This window comes from Musa acuminata, chromosome BXJ2-10 (assembly GCF_036884655.1).
Source record: "Musa acuminata AAA Group cultivar baxijiao chromosome BXJ2-10, Cavendish_Baxijiao_AAA, whole genome shotgun sequence".
In the NCBI taxonomy this organism is placed as follows: domain Eukaryota; kingdom Viridiplantae; phylum Streptophyta; class Magnoliopsida; order Zingiberales; family Musaceae; genus Musa; species Musa acuminata.
In genome coordinates, this window is record NC_088347.1 from 35,639,667 (window position 1) to 35,656,568 (window position 16,902).

The 16,902-nt window shown below is 39.1% G+C and overlaps 2 protein-coding genes across 2 annotated transcripts; both read right to left on the reverse strand.

The window, feature by feature from the left end:
• Positions 1-257: 257 nt before the first annotated feature.
• LOC103969965 (aminopeptidase M1) lies at positions 258-11,239 on the reverse strand. The gene is made up of 19 exons (XM_065130240.1): positions 10,984-11,239; positions 10,767-10,912; positions 10,586-10,688; positions 9,056-9,242; positions 8,870-8,963; positions 8,532-8,685; positions 8,233-8,337; positions 8,014-8,130; positions 6,435-6,548; positions 4,555-4,737; positions 4,040-4,328; positions 3,849-3,970; positions 3,673-3,770; positions 2,657-2,834; positions 2,466-2,580; positions 2,313-2,380; positions 2,149-2,226; positions 682-759; positions 258-570 (listed from the first exon to the last, which is right to left on the reverse strand). Exons 1-19 carry the CDS (start codon positions 11,215-11,217, stop codon positions 373-375), a joined length of 2,661 nt encoding a protein of 886 aa, XP_064986312.1. The 5' UTR covers positions 11,218-11,239; the 3' UTR covers positions 258-372.
• Positions 11,240-11,688: 449 nt separating this feature from the next.
• Positions 11,689-12,313, reverse strand: LOC135625430 (uncharacterized). Its single transcript, XM_065130241.1, has one exon. The coding sequence runs from the start codon at positions 12,286-12,288 to the stop codon at positions 11,848-11,850; it is 441 nt and encodes a 146-aa protein (XP_064986313.1). The 5' UTR covers positions 12,289-12,313; the 3' UTR covers positions 11,689-11,847.
• Positions 12,314-16,902: the final 4,589 nt, after the last annotated feature.

Here is a 16,902-nt window from a genome sequence, read left to right on the forward strand (position 1 = left end):
CCATTCATAAGCCTTTCATAGGTTTTTTTCACTCAAGAAGAGGTGATGGCGGTTTCGTCTTCATCGGCTGCTTTGCATGTTAAGTAGGACGATGGATCTATTACTCTACCTTATTGACCTTCCAATTATAGAACTTCAAACCCAAAAAAAAATAAATATCACTGGCATTTGTTAAAATGAGCGATATAATACTATAGCAGTTGTCATACGTATGGTACGATATTAATTGATCTGTAACTGTCCTGATTCACCAGACGACAAAAAGTTGAAACTTGTTTTATTGATATACTGATAGAGCTACATCGTTTCAAACACACATTGTTGCCAAAGAGTTAGTTCTACTTACGTGTTGCCAACAAGAGGGATCTGATATCAAAGCGATGGGTGCAACTTGTTGTCTGCAAGCTCCTTCACAATGTCTCCAAGCGACTGCTCGCTCCCGATGCTCTTAACCCACTTTGCATTGTTTCTGACTCGCTCAATGCTTTGCTTCACCGTTCTGGTGATGGAAGGTTTAGTCCGGCTTGCAAAAAATTCTTCTATTTCATTGGCTTTCTCATCCGAGTTGAACTGAAAAGACAGCAGCCAGACAAATGGCCATTTTAGTATTTTTATTGTGAGAATGCTTATCTGCCTCAGAAAGCAGCAATTAGAATAACTAGAAAAGAAATCGATATAGACCGGTGACACGATGGAACTGATAAAGCGGGTGATCAGAAATCCAGAGCCCCATGTCTTTGAAATGTGATCCCAGTTTTCCTGCAGCCCAAGAGCACACGATCCTTATAAACCATTTATAAGAAACAAAATCTACATACTAACATTTCGTAACAAAAGAAGAAAAGCATAGCAATTATTTTGGTATCACAAATTCCTATGTGCTAGCTGCAGTGTGCTTTGTCAACCACAACATGAACAACATCTACTTTCTTATTAACCGTTTCAGTACTAGGTTTTGCCTCACTTAGGACATACAATGCTTGCCACTGCTCTGTTGAACATAACATAAATGACATTTGAACTGCAACTGTTGGTTTGCCCTATATATTTGCAGGCAGCGCCTGAGTACTATCTAATCTAACCATTTAATATAAAAGTGAAACAGGCATTTCATAAGTCGCAAGCAAATCCATATACACAAAAGAATTATAAATTATGTGATGCAGAGACCAAGGTCATTTAGTCAAGGGTGCAATTTAGAACTTTAGTCAGATTGGGTTTCAGTTGAATTTGTTTAGGGTACTTTGTAAATGATTTTCATCCTATTTTTTTACTCTTATTGTTAAGTATGGTTTTAAGGATTGTCTTCAAAAAGACATCAAATCATTGGTGGACCCAATTTTGTACAATATATACCATGATTTTAAATACCAGTTCAATAAAAATTTTGATAACTCAATTGATCCTTAAGGTACCAGTGTTCTATGAGGTGCGCTCTATATACTTGGAACAATAAATATCTGAAATCATATACATCAATGACTGGAAAGTTCACTAACGTGATACTAAATGCAGTAGCCTTAATTACTTCTACTCCTCTGTTATAATGGGTTTACCAGCCTCTTATATAGTGATAACAACTGAAGCTTGCAATTTGTGTGGATAGATATTTGGATATTGAGTGCTCAATTTTTTGTCTTTCTTGAGAATTTTAACATATTTTGATTTCTAGGCAGCTTTGAAGATTGCCACATTTCCTAGAAAATAGATGACAACTTACCCACTTCTCTAACATCAATGCACTTCTAGAACATTAATGATCATGATATTCTAAATAAGGTGAGATTAATAAAAAAACATTCATCCTGTAAATATGGAATCCAATAATGTCACTAGAATCTCTGGTTGTTGTCCAACTTAGAGAGGACTATTTTTGTCTGCCACTCCTGACATTCTTCCCTTATATACCTTAGAAGTATCTGACAACACATCCTTCGATTTAGCTGCTTATAGGGAAAAAATATCTAAAAGAACATAAGCAAGCAAGCTGATTAAAAATGAAAGTCGTACTGCAAAAATAAGGACAACAAACATTAAGTCAGGCAAGTAGCATTTCAGAAAAGAATACATGCCACAATATAGGTAAAGTTCTTTTCTAATTTATTTAGTGGTACTAACATGATATTCTTAAACCTAATAACTGGGTACCTTCAGCCACACCCATGCAACATCTCGCCCTTCTTTACTAATTCCAGCAAGCCCAAAAACAGCATCTTGATTCCGAACCTGAAAAGAAAATCAAAACAAGTTATCAATGGAAGAGGTTGAGATTGGAAAAAAAATATCTAATCATGAAGAAAAGGAAATATTACCTCTGAAGACAGTAGAAAGTTTAGGGCGTCAAGAACAACAGCAGGATCAGGACTGGATGCTAGGGCACCTAGCTCAAATGAAGAAAAAGACCTTCAAGATCACAAAACAATTCAAACTTCTTCACTTTCAGATAGAACTTTATATCAACATACTTAATATACGGCCTTTTTCTTGGCTTAGATCAGTTTCTCTGTAAACCCTCAGAAGAGATTCATATCCTAGTTTGTTCGAACTGTTGACAGTCTGCATCACAGCAACATATACAGCCTACAGGACATTTTAAATGAAACATCAACAATGAGTAATGAGTATGAAAATTGAAGATTTAAAGCCAAATCCTTACCTTCCTTATATCTGGAGGAAGAAGTGATGTATTTCTGTCATCTAGGAAGGCATAAAAACGTCTGACTGCTTCTTTAGTAGTAATATCATGCCCCAATTCTGCAAGAGAGGTCAACAACTCTCCCCTTAACATTGCATCCAAGTGGCCTTCATTGCTTTTGGGATCCCAACCTAGCTTCCTGTAGAAGAAATTACCCAGGAAATCAAACACCACAAGAAAAAAGATATCGATGTCACTAAATCCTCCAAAACCATTGTTTTGGGAGATTGATTATGTACCTGGTAATAAGATGACCAGTAGCAACATAAATCTGTTAAGAATGAGCAAGCAACATGCTGAAGGATGACATATAACCTATTATGTTAGAGAATGCAATTTCTTAATGTTCAATAACATCATTTTATAAAATTATGGTCTCTTAGATATAACCTGTAAAATATCTAGTCAGGCAAGTTTTAGCTTTCAGGTGCTACAAAAACAAATAGGAGGTTTTATGTGTACCCACCCAATTTTTTCCCCAATATCTCTGTTCAAGCAAAAAATGCTTCTTTCCTAATATTATAGGGTATCAAAATTTTTTTGCACAGATAAGCAGATACCGAGAATAAACTATGTTCCCATTTTATTCCTTAAAACTAGGACAATGCTGAAGGAGATTGTACATGTGGTTATATGTATGAACTTTTCCAAAAGATTTTTACCAATGAACAAATTCTCCAATCAAAGACCTTCCTAAAACATAGAAAACAAGTTCTAATATTCCTTTTCCTAATCCTTAAGTATGTTTGTAATTCCATCCTACAATTTCTTGCTGCTGTAAATCCTAACAATATGTTTAGCAGTCATTGAAGAAAGAGACTTAATTTGAGAATTCCTGTAGTATGCATCACATGCAAAAACTGATCAACAACATGTTTTATATGTGAAGTACCTCGGTAAAGAAAAAAGACAATCAAGAGATCGTTACATATCAACATATCTAAATAAATTAGCCAAAATAATGCAACAGCACATACTCTGCGGAATGCCAGAGAAGGTTGATCAAGAACTGTTTGATGTCCGCGAGCAACTCTGGAGTGGCATCAGCAGCAGTACTAATAACTTTGTAACTAATCTGTTCAGTGAAAAGTACTTATATCAGATGTTGCAATTGCGCAAGAGCAAAACATCCAAGATATGGAGAGAGACACACAGTGATCATTTGAGAAAGAACAGTATATTCATCCTCTTCTGAGAAGGAGGCCATCAGAGACAGCAAAGATGACAATGTTTGCTTACAAGCCATACAAAGGGCAAATGAATCATCCAAAACACCTATAGTCGAAGCAATATTTCAGTTAATAGAACCATACAAAAAAAGGGAAGAATTTTATAGTAATGTACCAAATCTATCTGTTGGAGAAAGTTGATTAGCCTCTATTGCATGTCTTAGTCCTGCTGCAAGTTCATCATCATATTTCACCCTATAGAAGCCTGTTTGGTCAACATTTAATTTAATCCAGACACTTCCACTTATCTTCTGATTTTCTGGATTGAACAGTTCTGGCACATCCAACTTCTCAGATTTTGTTTTCAATAGGAACTTCTTCTGAGATGCATATGAACCACAACATAATGTAATAGGGACAATCCATTGTACATTCCCTTCGCACCCACTTGACAAAAACTGTGTCTGTGATGACAAAAAAAGATAAAATAATTCAGACGATAATAAATCAAAGGCACTGGGTGGTAATAGCATATGACAATTTGTAAATTGCACATACATGTTAAATGGAGTAAGTCTATATGTTATATAAGGACATAGAAATCAATATAGATAAAGGATACAATCAACCATGCTCAGCCTAGGGAAAAGGAGCAGAAAGAAGAAGAAAACAAGCATTGCAGCAACAAACCTGCTCAAGTTGCAAGTTCCCATTGTTAACTTTTGCATAAACAACAGGATAACCTTTCTGCTTTGTCCAAGAATTCATCAACATATTTACTGGTTCACCTGATTCCTCTTCAAGAACAGCCCATAGATCTTCAGTCTTCGCATTTGAACAGGCAAATTTTTTTATGTATGAAGCCAATGACCTCTACAAGATAAATATATTATTGTCAGAAGTTTAGATAAGAAGATCCGCAGAGCTTTACCACCAAAATGTACAAAATGTAAACAAAAGAACATTTACAACTTCCATGTCAGATTGACCTCAAAACAATAAATTATCAGAATAGGTCTACTAGATAATTACACACTTCAACCATCTATCAGCAAGTGTACTAGATGTCAAAACACATGGCATGAAACACCTGCACCAAGATGTCTCATATAAACAAGGCTCCCATACTAGTTTTGCAAACAGTAACTCGCTAGGAGGCTGACATATACCTGCTTATTACATGTGTCAAATAAGACATTGAACTCCAAGGGTACTCGAGGCAAAATAATAGCAAGCTTCTATTGAACTGTATCAAGTTCCACATTTATTGAGATTACAAGAATCACCAAAAATAATCAAACTTGTCTTGCATACCTATTCAATAGGTTGTTAGATACCTGCATATACTTTTTGGATTAAACATACTGAGGAAACATAGTCTCATGAACTGCAAGCGATGGATAAATGCTACTAACTACTACTCATGAATACAGTTTACGACAACCTTAACACTTCAGAGACACCAGCTCCTGGCATGAAATTCGCCCCACGAACTGTAATAAGTTCTACACAAAGTGTGAGAAACTGCCATGAAGTCCAGTGATATGGAACTTGACATGTAGACCACAAGATATCAAGTCTAATCAAAACACTCTTTTTAACCGCAAGTGTGAGTCCTATTTGCAAGGTACTTGATGAACGGACATTGATTCACATTTCAAGATCTCAAACTGACTGCCTACCTTTAGAGTGGTATGGCATTATCTCTCTCACTTGGCATACTCTCTTGGTAAACCTGATATTTAGCACCATGTAATCAGAATTTATTTTAATTTTTCCCCTGCAGAAAATCTAATGTGTGATTCAGGATGACAAAATGAATATTGTAATTTTCTTGACATATACATGGGAATTTAATTGAGTATACTGAGCACTTAGTCTGTGAAAGGGACCCTTAGTTGGAAGTCTATGATGGTGAAAAGCATAAACAAACAAGAAGTTGCAAAATTCTACAAGATTTGCAACTAAATATTAAAAAGACACAAAAAACAGGAGGAAGAAGGAACGAACCAACCAATGGACATAATTGTACGACTGTGATGACAACAAGGTTTTCTTCCAAAATATTTCGCCAAGACAAAAAAATTAAAAAATTAAAAATTCAACGAAAAATGATATGATGTATTCCAATGTGGTGTGCCTCTCATAAAACATCAACCAATATATTCCAGCACAGACGAACAGACTGACATGGCATGATCAAGAGACATGCTTTCACTGCAATATAAATTTAATCTCTAAAAACAAGGTTAGCAATTAATAGCTTCAGAAAATAAATCACGAAGAGAAAATTTAAATGGACCAGAGTCAAATCAGTATGTGTTAACAAAATAAACCAACACCTAAAAATTAACAGGCTTTGTTTATGGACAAGTTAATGAACAAGAAATCATTGAAATTGAAGAAGTGATACTACTTATACTCAGAAGTGGCAGCATTAAAACTACTGGTCAAGAAATATCTTGTAACAAAATGAGTTAATAAGATAACGGACTCATGAACCCCACATTATATTTATCTAGAAATAGTGTAAAGTTTGCAGAATGAAGTCCAGAAACAAGAAGACAAACCTGAAAGCACTCAGCGCCAAGGTAACTTTGCAACATCCTAATAACAGAGGCTCCCTTTTTATAGCTTATAGCATCAAAAATTTCATCAATCTCACTGGCATGATTTATATCAACCTAAAACATATGACATGAAAATTTTTATGACAGCATAAACAGTTAAATGTCATACAAAAAGATCCTTACCAAACTTTTTAAATATTAAATGTGTCGTAAAACTCTGGTGAACACACCAAATAATTACTGAAATTACCACCAAGGCTTTACACATCCTTATGTAGCAAAAATAATAATAAAATATCTAAACATGTGCTGATTATTATAGTTATTTGTATTGCAACATCATCATATGTAGCAAAACTAACAATAAAATATCTAAACCTGTGCTGATTATTATAGTTATTTGCATTGCAACATCAGTGTGTTAGAGCTTGAAACTAATTACTGTCAGTGTTAGTATTAAAAAGAAACATTTTATCAACCCCAGTTTTGTCAGCAAGAAGAATAACACTAACCAGAATGGCATTTCCTACTATTACCATCAGTTGCCATTGGATTGGTCAAAACAATCAGAAATTCCAAGCGACAAAATAAGTTCAATTAGCCACTATCATATCACCACCATGTAAATGGTTAAAAAATCAGGGCCAAAATCAGGGTTGTCCATTTCGGCAAAAATCAAAATTGGACTGGATCGAGCTATATATGCTATTTAGGATCAATAGCCATAAAAGTCTTGTTTAACTGAGTTTATGCACAATGGTCAAAGTAACCCAAACTAAATTTGATGTATAGGATTTTGGAATCGGATTATTCCATACAACACACCATGCTATCAATAAGCCTAAAGAAGCCATAGCCCAAGGAATAGCCCAGGCTGCAGCTGCAAAATACTCAAAATTAAGATAATCCATTATATTTGGGTTAACAAACAAATAGCAAATTTACAAGTAGATTACAAAAGTATAATATAATAAAAGATCAAGATGATAATAGCATGATCTATCTTATTATTATCATAACCAGACAGGAGACATATGTCCACTCCAAGAAGTATTCAATATCTTAATGTTTATTTACTCATATATGTGTAGTGTGGATCTCGGTGTATTAGTAAGTTGCTCTTTTTTGATCTGGGTGACTGGCGCTTGCGTCATGGAAAGAATCTTCCTGCTTGCAACGGTAAGTCTACATACATTGGCACTTGCTTGGCCCTGCATTCTTTTCATATGTTCTCGCATATGTGGACTACGAATGCATATCCATATGTAATGATCTGGACAAAGATTGTCTAGAATTGTAAGGTTGTTTACCAACCAGATGCTGGGATCCAAAGCAATTGCTTGAAACAACAATAGTTTAGTGCACACTAACAGGATATGTTCAATTTAGAACCACTTAATTATATTAAATTCCAAAGTACCATTTCCAGGTTTTGTGAAACAAAAAAGTCAATCACAAGATCATCTAAAAAGATGATCACGATATCATTTCTTATGTTACATGTATGAAGTTGTGTGTAGCACTGAAAATCCATGCAGCCCTCTCAAAAATCTAGTGACACGAATAATTGAAATGTTACCTCGATAGGATGAGATTCAGCAAGTGCATCCAATCTAAGCCCCATGGTGGTCTCATCAAGAAATTGGGTCCAAACTTTCCATTCAGGAAACAAGGAGTCTGCTGCTAGATAGCTGACCTGTAACCATTTGGGCATTAAGAGAGCAAAACAGTAATTATTCCATTAGAAGTGCAATGTATGAGTTTTATGTATGACAAATAAAAAGCAAAATTCAAATACCCATGTCGCAAACCCCTCATTTAGCCATAAGTGAGTCCACCATTCCATTGTTACAAGATTCCCAAACCACTGGTGTGCAAGCTCATGAGCTACAACAACAGCCACCTAAAGAATTTTTTTATTTGTTAATATTGTTATGGGCATATTAAATAAAAGATGCTGCTCACTATTTCCTATATGAGTTTATACTGAAAGTAACCAGTAAAATGACAAAATAATTTATTACCCAATGCATAAAAAATCAGTTATTAGAACATGAATCAAGAATGAGGACAAAAAAACAAATGCATAGAATCTACCCGTTGTCTATTTGAGGCTGCAGAGTGGCGATCATCAAACAGCAATGCTGTTTCTCGATATGTGACCAAACCATAGTTCTCCATAGCCCCAGCAGCAAAATCAGGAATAGCAACCATATCCAATTTTGGAAGTGAGTATGGGACAGCAAAGTATCTGATGATATTTACTTAAGATTATGGTTACTGAATTCTGCTATATAAGCATCAACTGATAAAGATAAGCACTACTGTCTATGTAAATTTGCTCGGCAAGAATCAGAGCACCTCAACAGCAAGCATGCCAAATACATAGAAGCCATAAGATCAAGTAAATACGAACACAAATTTGACAGCATTACTTTTTATATAAATCCAGTGTCTTCACAGCAACGTCTAAAGCGAACTTTCCTTGGCTACTCTTCCCAACTTGACAGTACACTCGAACCTTTATCCCTGTGCAAGCATAATCAGTTACATGATTAGCTAACTCCCTATACTTAACCATAAGAGAAAACAAAAATTCCAAGTTATACTAAGGCCCTTACCATCAGAGGTTGAGGCTTCCACATAATCAAACAAGCCAATAACAAGAGCTACTAAATATGTAGACATAATCGGTGATTCCTGAAAAGAAAGAGTCTTGACAAGGCCATCAAGCTTTTCTTCCATAACGGGCATATTTGACAAAGCTATGGTATCAGATGGCACTTCCAATGTCATTTTAAATGTGGCCTGAAAAAAAATGAAGGTCAAACAGAAAGTCCTGTCGTAAGGGTAGTAGAAAAAACGGGCATATGTATAGATAAACTACAACAAGGGTACCATTAAATTAGAGTAAACCACAACTTAGTCAGGATAAGAGGTTCAATAATATTCGAGAAGCCTTGCCTCTTATGTCTATTGTATGTTACATGCCAACCATATATTACCAAAGCAAGCCTTAGTGAATAAAAACATTCAGTTACTCAGCCAAGATATATTTTCAGAACTGAGAGAATAAAAAATAAAGAAGGGTATATACTGTGTCCTACGTATATGAGTCAATCCAGTCCTAGTCGTCTAAGCTGTAGAAAAAAATCAAGTGGTAGGTTAAAGGTGATAAAGATCTTCTTCCTAGATGTTATCCTCATGCGTAAATTGATTCAAGGAAATACTAGATGAAGTTTGTGATAAGTTTTATTTATCAACAATGTGGTGTAAAATTAGAACAGACAGGTCATGGGAGCTATGATTACATATAGTAGGAGAATTCTACAGTGATAATACTAACCCACTGCAACACAAGCTACGGTTGGGTCATATATTTTTTTCAAAAAAAGGACGAACCCCAGTGCATGGGGCTCCCGCCAATGTGGGGTCTGGGTCATAAAATTTTCTTTTGGGAAAAAAGGAACTCCACAAGAACCATTGAAGTGTCACTCACCATTTTTTTGCTCTAGACTGTTGCGAAAGCCAGCATGATGTTTTATGGACAATCACAATTATCTTGTAAATAAAAAATGTGGGGTGTCATCTTGTCCTCTCAGTTTCTCGCAGCACTTTATTGCTGATCACCACAACACTAGGGACCGGGGAGCAATCATGGGAGATTTGTTTATGATGAAAGGCAACCAACATGTGCAAATATACACATGAAACAAAAGGTCGTTATTGTGCAGTGCAGACAATTTTAATGAATCAATGTATATGCATCATATTTCACATATATATAAAGCACAAGGGATAAAGGACATAAGTGACGAAATCTTTGTAACATCTTGAGGTCTTAAATGATAAGGTTTTTTTTCTTCTTGACAAAATGTTCTACAACCTTACAAGATCAAATGCGTTCTTGTACACCTAAGTGAAGCAAAGGATGGATGCACCAAAGTTTATCAATGGCTAAAGCTACGTAGATCTGATGAAAGTTGGGTTAAGTTGCTTTTCGACCAAAAACATACCCACGTCCAACTTTCAAACAGACCTAATTTTTTTCATAAATTTAAGCAGCATGCTTAGGACAGAGTTTGCATGTCTTGAAAGATATTACCCTTGCAACGAATCAGTGATACGGAAAAAGAGAAAGGCAACTTAACCTTAAAGGCGGGCTCATCCCAACACGGGAAACATCGTCGAGCATCAGCAGGTTCGAACTGAGTGACAGCCATGTTCTTTTTCTCCCCATTATGCTCATACACGCTGAGAAAGGAAAATCAATAAATAAATAACAAACCCCTAAAACGGAAGGAAAGAGACGATACAAGGCAAGGGCATCACCTCCTATAGAACCCTTTCATCCTATCGTTCAGCGTTCCTTGAAAGCCAATACCTAAGACGCCGCTACCACGGGGAAGAAACTCATCAAACTGGAGCACCAAGATCTCATCGTCCTCCACCAGAACGACCTCCGACGGCCGGACCTCCTGAGACAATCCAATGATCTCACAATCCAATTTCTTCCCAAGAAAAATGTAGCAAGCGGATTCAAGATCACCTTAGAGGAGCTCGGATTCCTAAACCATACGGAGCCGCCATCGATGTCAAGGTCGGCGGCGTTGAGGATCAAGAACCTGGTGTCGTCGACGACGTCGACGGCGATCTGGGCGGACCCGGCGAACTTGCAGGAGGAGAGATCGGGCCTGAGGAAGAGATCATATCGCCTCGGAATGGCGAATCCGGGGAGGCGCGGTTGCGATTTGAAGCGCTCGATGCACTGACCCTCCGCCATATTCCAATGCCTTTTGCCCCCTTCTTGCTTCTTTGGACGATATTTATAGGCTTTAGTGACTAGTTTTACACCCTGACCCTAACCGTCGAGCTTTTTACGAGAAACCCCTCTTTCCCCATTTGTACGCTATTCATATCATTCCTTACAAATTGTACGAGACTCCCAGTATCTGATCTGAGCCGTTGATCTTTGAATCAACGGACGACGCTTTCTTGGGGGCTATTCCTGATAATTCTCATTCTAGATCTTTTCATTACTTGACGAGAGAAGCATAGAGTTGTTTCTCGAGAGAAACATAAGAGTCCTTTCTTTAGCTTTTGAGAGTAATTAAATTTTTGTTCCATTCATCAAGAACACGATTCCCGTTGATATTGTGGCAAAAGTAGGATTGATTCCTACGCTTGTGAGGAGCACACTGATGCCTTTTCCACTTAATAACACTTGCACTGCAAGTTTCATTGAGAAAAGATGAAAGCTATAAATCAAGAAAGAAATAATTCAACTACATGTGTGCCACACACTAATCCATGCAACGACAGTATTATGGAATTACTATGGTGACTGATGAGATAACTGCAGGACGGTATACAATGTTGCAGTAATGGACGCTGGAAACGGAGTTCGTCTCCTCTACATAGGTTCCTTGTACAGGAAGAGGCCATAGAAGCCAGAAAGGATGACCGAGCCTCCCATGACCCAGACCACAGCGGCCAAGCTCCACGGCATGATTCCGGCAACTCTCCAGCTGAAACCAAGTACCAGCGCGGCGGTCAGCAGCCACACGGCCGCCTTCATCCGCCTTCTCTTCTCCGGCGAGTCACCGGGGCCGAGCTGCTCGAACTTCCTGAGGAGGAAGAAGAGCAGGAGTAGGTCGACGTAGGAGAACAGCACGAAGGACAGCGTGGAGGGGTCGCCGAGGGACGTGCGGGCGGAGACGGCCACGTTAAAGGTGAGGAAGAGCAGGGCGAAGGCCTGCAGCGGGTTGTTTAAGAGCCAAGTGAGGAGATCATGTTCGTCACCTCTTGCTTGAGGTGGTGGTGATGGTGCTCGATCACGATGATCACTTTCCATGATGAACAGAGGAGACTAGCAAGAGAATGGTAGCTTGGAGCTAGGTTAATATATAGGGCAACGAAACTTCACTTGCAAGGCAAGGAAGACGTACATTTCAAGACATCGAATTTATTATGGATTAAACATATTTGCCAAAAATTTCAATTGGTTTATACACACTGCGATGAATTTCTCTTTACATAGAAATTATCCTCTAGAATAATTTGATGCATCGGATACGCAAGCTATCACCACCGACCTAGTCATTTAGAGTTAGATAATTTAGTGAGAGAGGATGATAATAGAGAAATTAATTTCGTGTTTGTATTTTATTATAATAATGATACATATGTAATTATTTATCTTCATTTCTTCAACTAAATATTTAGTTAATTTTAGCTTCATTTCAAATGGTGTTCGAGCAAACAGACTATCAATAATAACAATAACAATAAAATTATAAATCTTAATTACTTGTGATCGATTACATAAAAATACTTATATAAAGATAAAAAAAAATAATATGCTGACCAGCAAAGTCTCTGATAATAAATTATTACAATAAAATTAATACAACAATACAACCAAATGCGAGATGATACAATCGATTTATTTTACATCAACCCTTACTGCGACGAGCACACTTGGACATGCACGTGTCTCTCGAGAGCCATGCACGTCACTTTACAAAGTCCAAGTAGTAAAAGACGAGTAATTGAGGGAGAGGCGGTGCTGCTCGGACACGTTATCTTGTTTGCTTTGCGGAGGCGGTGGCTGCGTGGCTTCTTCCGGGTTGCAAGCTCAGCGATGGAAATCGAGGTTGAGTCGGTGGGAGAAAACGGAGAAGAAGAGAGAAGAGAAAGAGAGATGGAAGAGGGACGAAGAACATCATCGTTCCCTCTTATCATCCTTCTCCACGGAGGCGGTGGCTGCGTGGCTTCTTCCGGGTTGCAAGCTCAGCGATGGAGATCGAGGTTGAGTCGGTGGGAGAAAACGGAGAGAGAGAGAGAGAGAGATGGAAGAGGGACGAAGAACATCATCGTTCCCTCTTATCATCCTTCTCCTCGGAGGCGGTGGCTGCGTGGCTTCTTCCGGGTTGCAAGCTCAGCGATGGAGATCGAGGTTGAGTCGGTGGGAGAAAACGGAGAGAGAGAGAGAGAGAGATGGAAGAGGGACGAAGAACATCATCGTTCCCTCTTATCATCCTTCTCCTCGGAGGCGGTGGCTGCGTGGCTTCTTCCGGGTTGCAAGCTCAGCGATGGAGATCGAGGTTGAGTCGGTGGGAGAAAACGGAGAGAGAGAGAGAGAGAGATGGAAGAGGGACGAAGAACATCATCGTTCCCTCTTATCATCCTTCTCCTCGGAGGCGGTGGCTGCGTGGCTTCTTCCGGGTTGCAAGCTCAGCGATGGAGATCGAGGTTGAGTCGGTGGGAGAAAACGGAGAGAGAGAGAGAGAGAGATGGAAGAGGGACGAAGAACATCATCGTTCCCTCTTATCATCCTTCTCCTCGGAGGCGGTGGCTGCGTGGCTTCTTCCGGGTTGCAAGCTCAGCGATGGAGATCGAGGTTGAGTCGGCGGGAGAAAACGGAGAGAGAGAGAGAGAGAGATGGAAGAGGGACGAAGAACATCATCGTTCCCTCTTATCATCCTTCTCCTCGAACAGAAAGAGAGCGTAGAATCCGCCAACTGTGACGGATCCCGCCATAACCCAAACCAAAACCGCTAAAGCCCATGGCATTACCTCCGAGACTCTGCAGCTGAAAGCCACCACGAGAGCGGTCGACAGAAGCCAAACAGTCGCCTTAAGCCTCGTCTTCTCCTCCGGCCGGGCGTCCGCAGTGAGCCGCTCGAACCTCCTGAGGCAGAAGAAGAGCAGGAGCAGGTCGACATAAGAGAAGAACAGAAAGGCCAACGTTGACAGGTCACCGCGCGACCTGTAGACGCCGATCGCGACATTGACGCTGAGGAACAGCAGAGCAAGGATTGCGGGGTCGAGTTGCCAACCGCCACGAGCACCACCGTGTTGGGCCGCCGGCACTGGTGGAGGGTTGTCATCGCCCTGATGTCCCTGCTGCTTGTGTTCGACTCCTTCCATGGTTGAGCGAGGCAGCTGATTCCGGATGGGCATGGGAAGGCAGCAAGGAGAATATATATATAGTTGCATCCCCATAAACGCGTTGACTGCAGATTCCGTTGACAACGAAATGTTCGTCACCGCTGACGGAAATGCCGCGAAACGAAACGTAAGCACATACGATCCTTTTTTGTTGATTTAACATTGCTTCGACGAAATGTTCGGATTAATGATTGATCAACCAAAATTCTTATTGTAAAAAAGATACGAATATATATATATATATATATATATATATATATATATATATATATACATGTAGTATAATCACAAATTCATTGTACATTTATGTAGAAAGACCAACATGATCGTTCACAAGAACGTAGCAAAAGAAGCACCATAATATGGATCGATCATTATCCGAGCACATATATGGTTTGCATTTAATTTATACTTCAAGAGGCCAATACTAAGCATGCTCTTTGTACAGGAAGAAGCCATAGCATCCGCCGACAGCAACGCATCCTGCTAAGGCCCACACGGCAGCTGCTAATTGCCATGGCACGGTCTCGGAGACTCTCCAAGCAAAAGCGAGGTTGAGCGCCGTGGCCAGCAACCAAATAGCCGCCTTCATCCTCGCTTTCTTTTCCGGCGAGCTGCCCGGACCAAGCCTCTCGAACCGCCTGAGGCAGAAGAAGAGACACAGCAAGTCGAAGTAAGAGAAAAGGATGAAGGTTAGCGTCGATGGGGTGCTGCGCGAATGGTAAGCGGAGACGATGACGTTGATGCTGAGGTAGAGCAAGGCAGATTTGTTGAGAAGGCTGCAGAGCAAACTGGAGCAGACATCGCCGTCCGGCGGTGCTGCTGGTCTGCTATCGTAATGGTGGTGGCTGAGCTTGGTGCCTCCGGCTCCTTCCATGAGATGATGAGTCCCGGGAGGACGATGGTCGATGCATATAGACCAACCATCTGATGTTCTCATTCTGTATGATGCGTCGATCGGAAGCGAAGCGTGGCTTGCAATCGACCGAGTAGGAGAAATGGTTTGTCACAGTCACACGCGATTTCGTTGTCAAAATAGACGTGACGACAAGTGTCAAACGCCATCAACCTGTCCGTCCGTGACGGGACCCACTCAAAAACCTTTTCCTTCGTGCCCAAGGAAGGAGGACGAGGACAAACGCATCGAGATAGAAGTGGGATCTGCCCAGAGACCTACTCCCTCGCTCTCAGCATCTGTCTTGTTGACCAAGGAACGTTGATGTGGCCAGTTGACTGTCTCCAGGACCGGTCTAAGCTCATCAGAGACGAGACAACGTGCAACCGAAGCGATGACGTAGAGATAAGCATCTACATTAGGATCCTATCTGGAAACTTACCAGGGATGTTCATATCCGTTTGAATCTAATTGTTAATATCTATAATATTAAAATTAGGTCAACACCAATGTTTGAGATCTTTTAATTGGATTGATATTTTTTAATTAAAATTAATTTGATTCAACTTAAATCAATTAATTAAAGTACAAAATATTTTAAATTAAAATCATTTATAGTTTTCAAAATCAAACTTTTAATGAATCGATTCGGATTGGATTAGTTTTAATTCCGATAGATGCTTAAATATGAACATGATTTAAATATTTTATTTTTTAATATTATTTGAAGTATACGAGAAAATAAATCTGAAGCTACATATGGTTGTCGGTTTATGCTTCCACCATCTTGGCAGAGGCACTCTTTGAGCCGGGAAAGCTCAGTGATGGCTGAAGGAATAACGAGTTCGGCTGCTGGCTCGAACTCGAAGGGTTAGCTCGATGCACAAGCATTCGCAATCGGCATTGCAGCGGGTAAGTGTGGAACTGAGGAGTTGGTGTTGGGGATGGAGGAGCTATTGTAGTATTTAAAACAAGAGGATTGATAAAAACACTTTCAAGATATTTTCAGGTGCACACTCTCTTTATATACTTTGCTTCATGAACTATGGTCCTATATATAGGACCTAGTGGTAACTATCCATATCACCATGTCACCCATGATTGAGATAATTTGAAATCACCCTATAACTATTAGATCATGATTATTACTTGGATAACTATGAATCAAATCTCAACACTCCCCCTTGATTCATAGTTGCATACACCAATTTACGACATAAAATAAACATACTTTTGAATTGAAAGCAATTTGATGAGGATATATGTAACTTGTTCATCTGTTCCACAAAACTTTATTGCTATGACTCCACTTGCTACAAGATCTCGGATGAAATAATAGCGTATCTCTATATACTTCGTTCTTCCATGAAATGTTGGATTATTCATCATTGCAATTGTAGCTTTATTGTCATAAAATATTTCTGTTGCTTCTTTTTGTTCTTAATAAAGATCTTCAAGAAGTCTTTTTAAGTCATATTGCATGACAAGCTATTAATGTTACGGCTACATATTCTGCTTCCTATGTCGATAACGCAGTTGTTGCTTGCTTTTTAGAACTCCAAGATATAGCTCTCGATCCGAGGCTAAAAATATTACCCGAAGTACTCTTTCAATCATTTA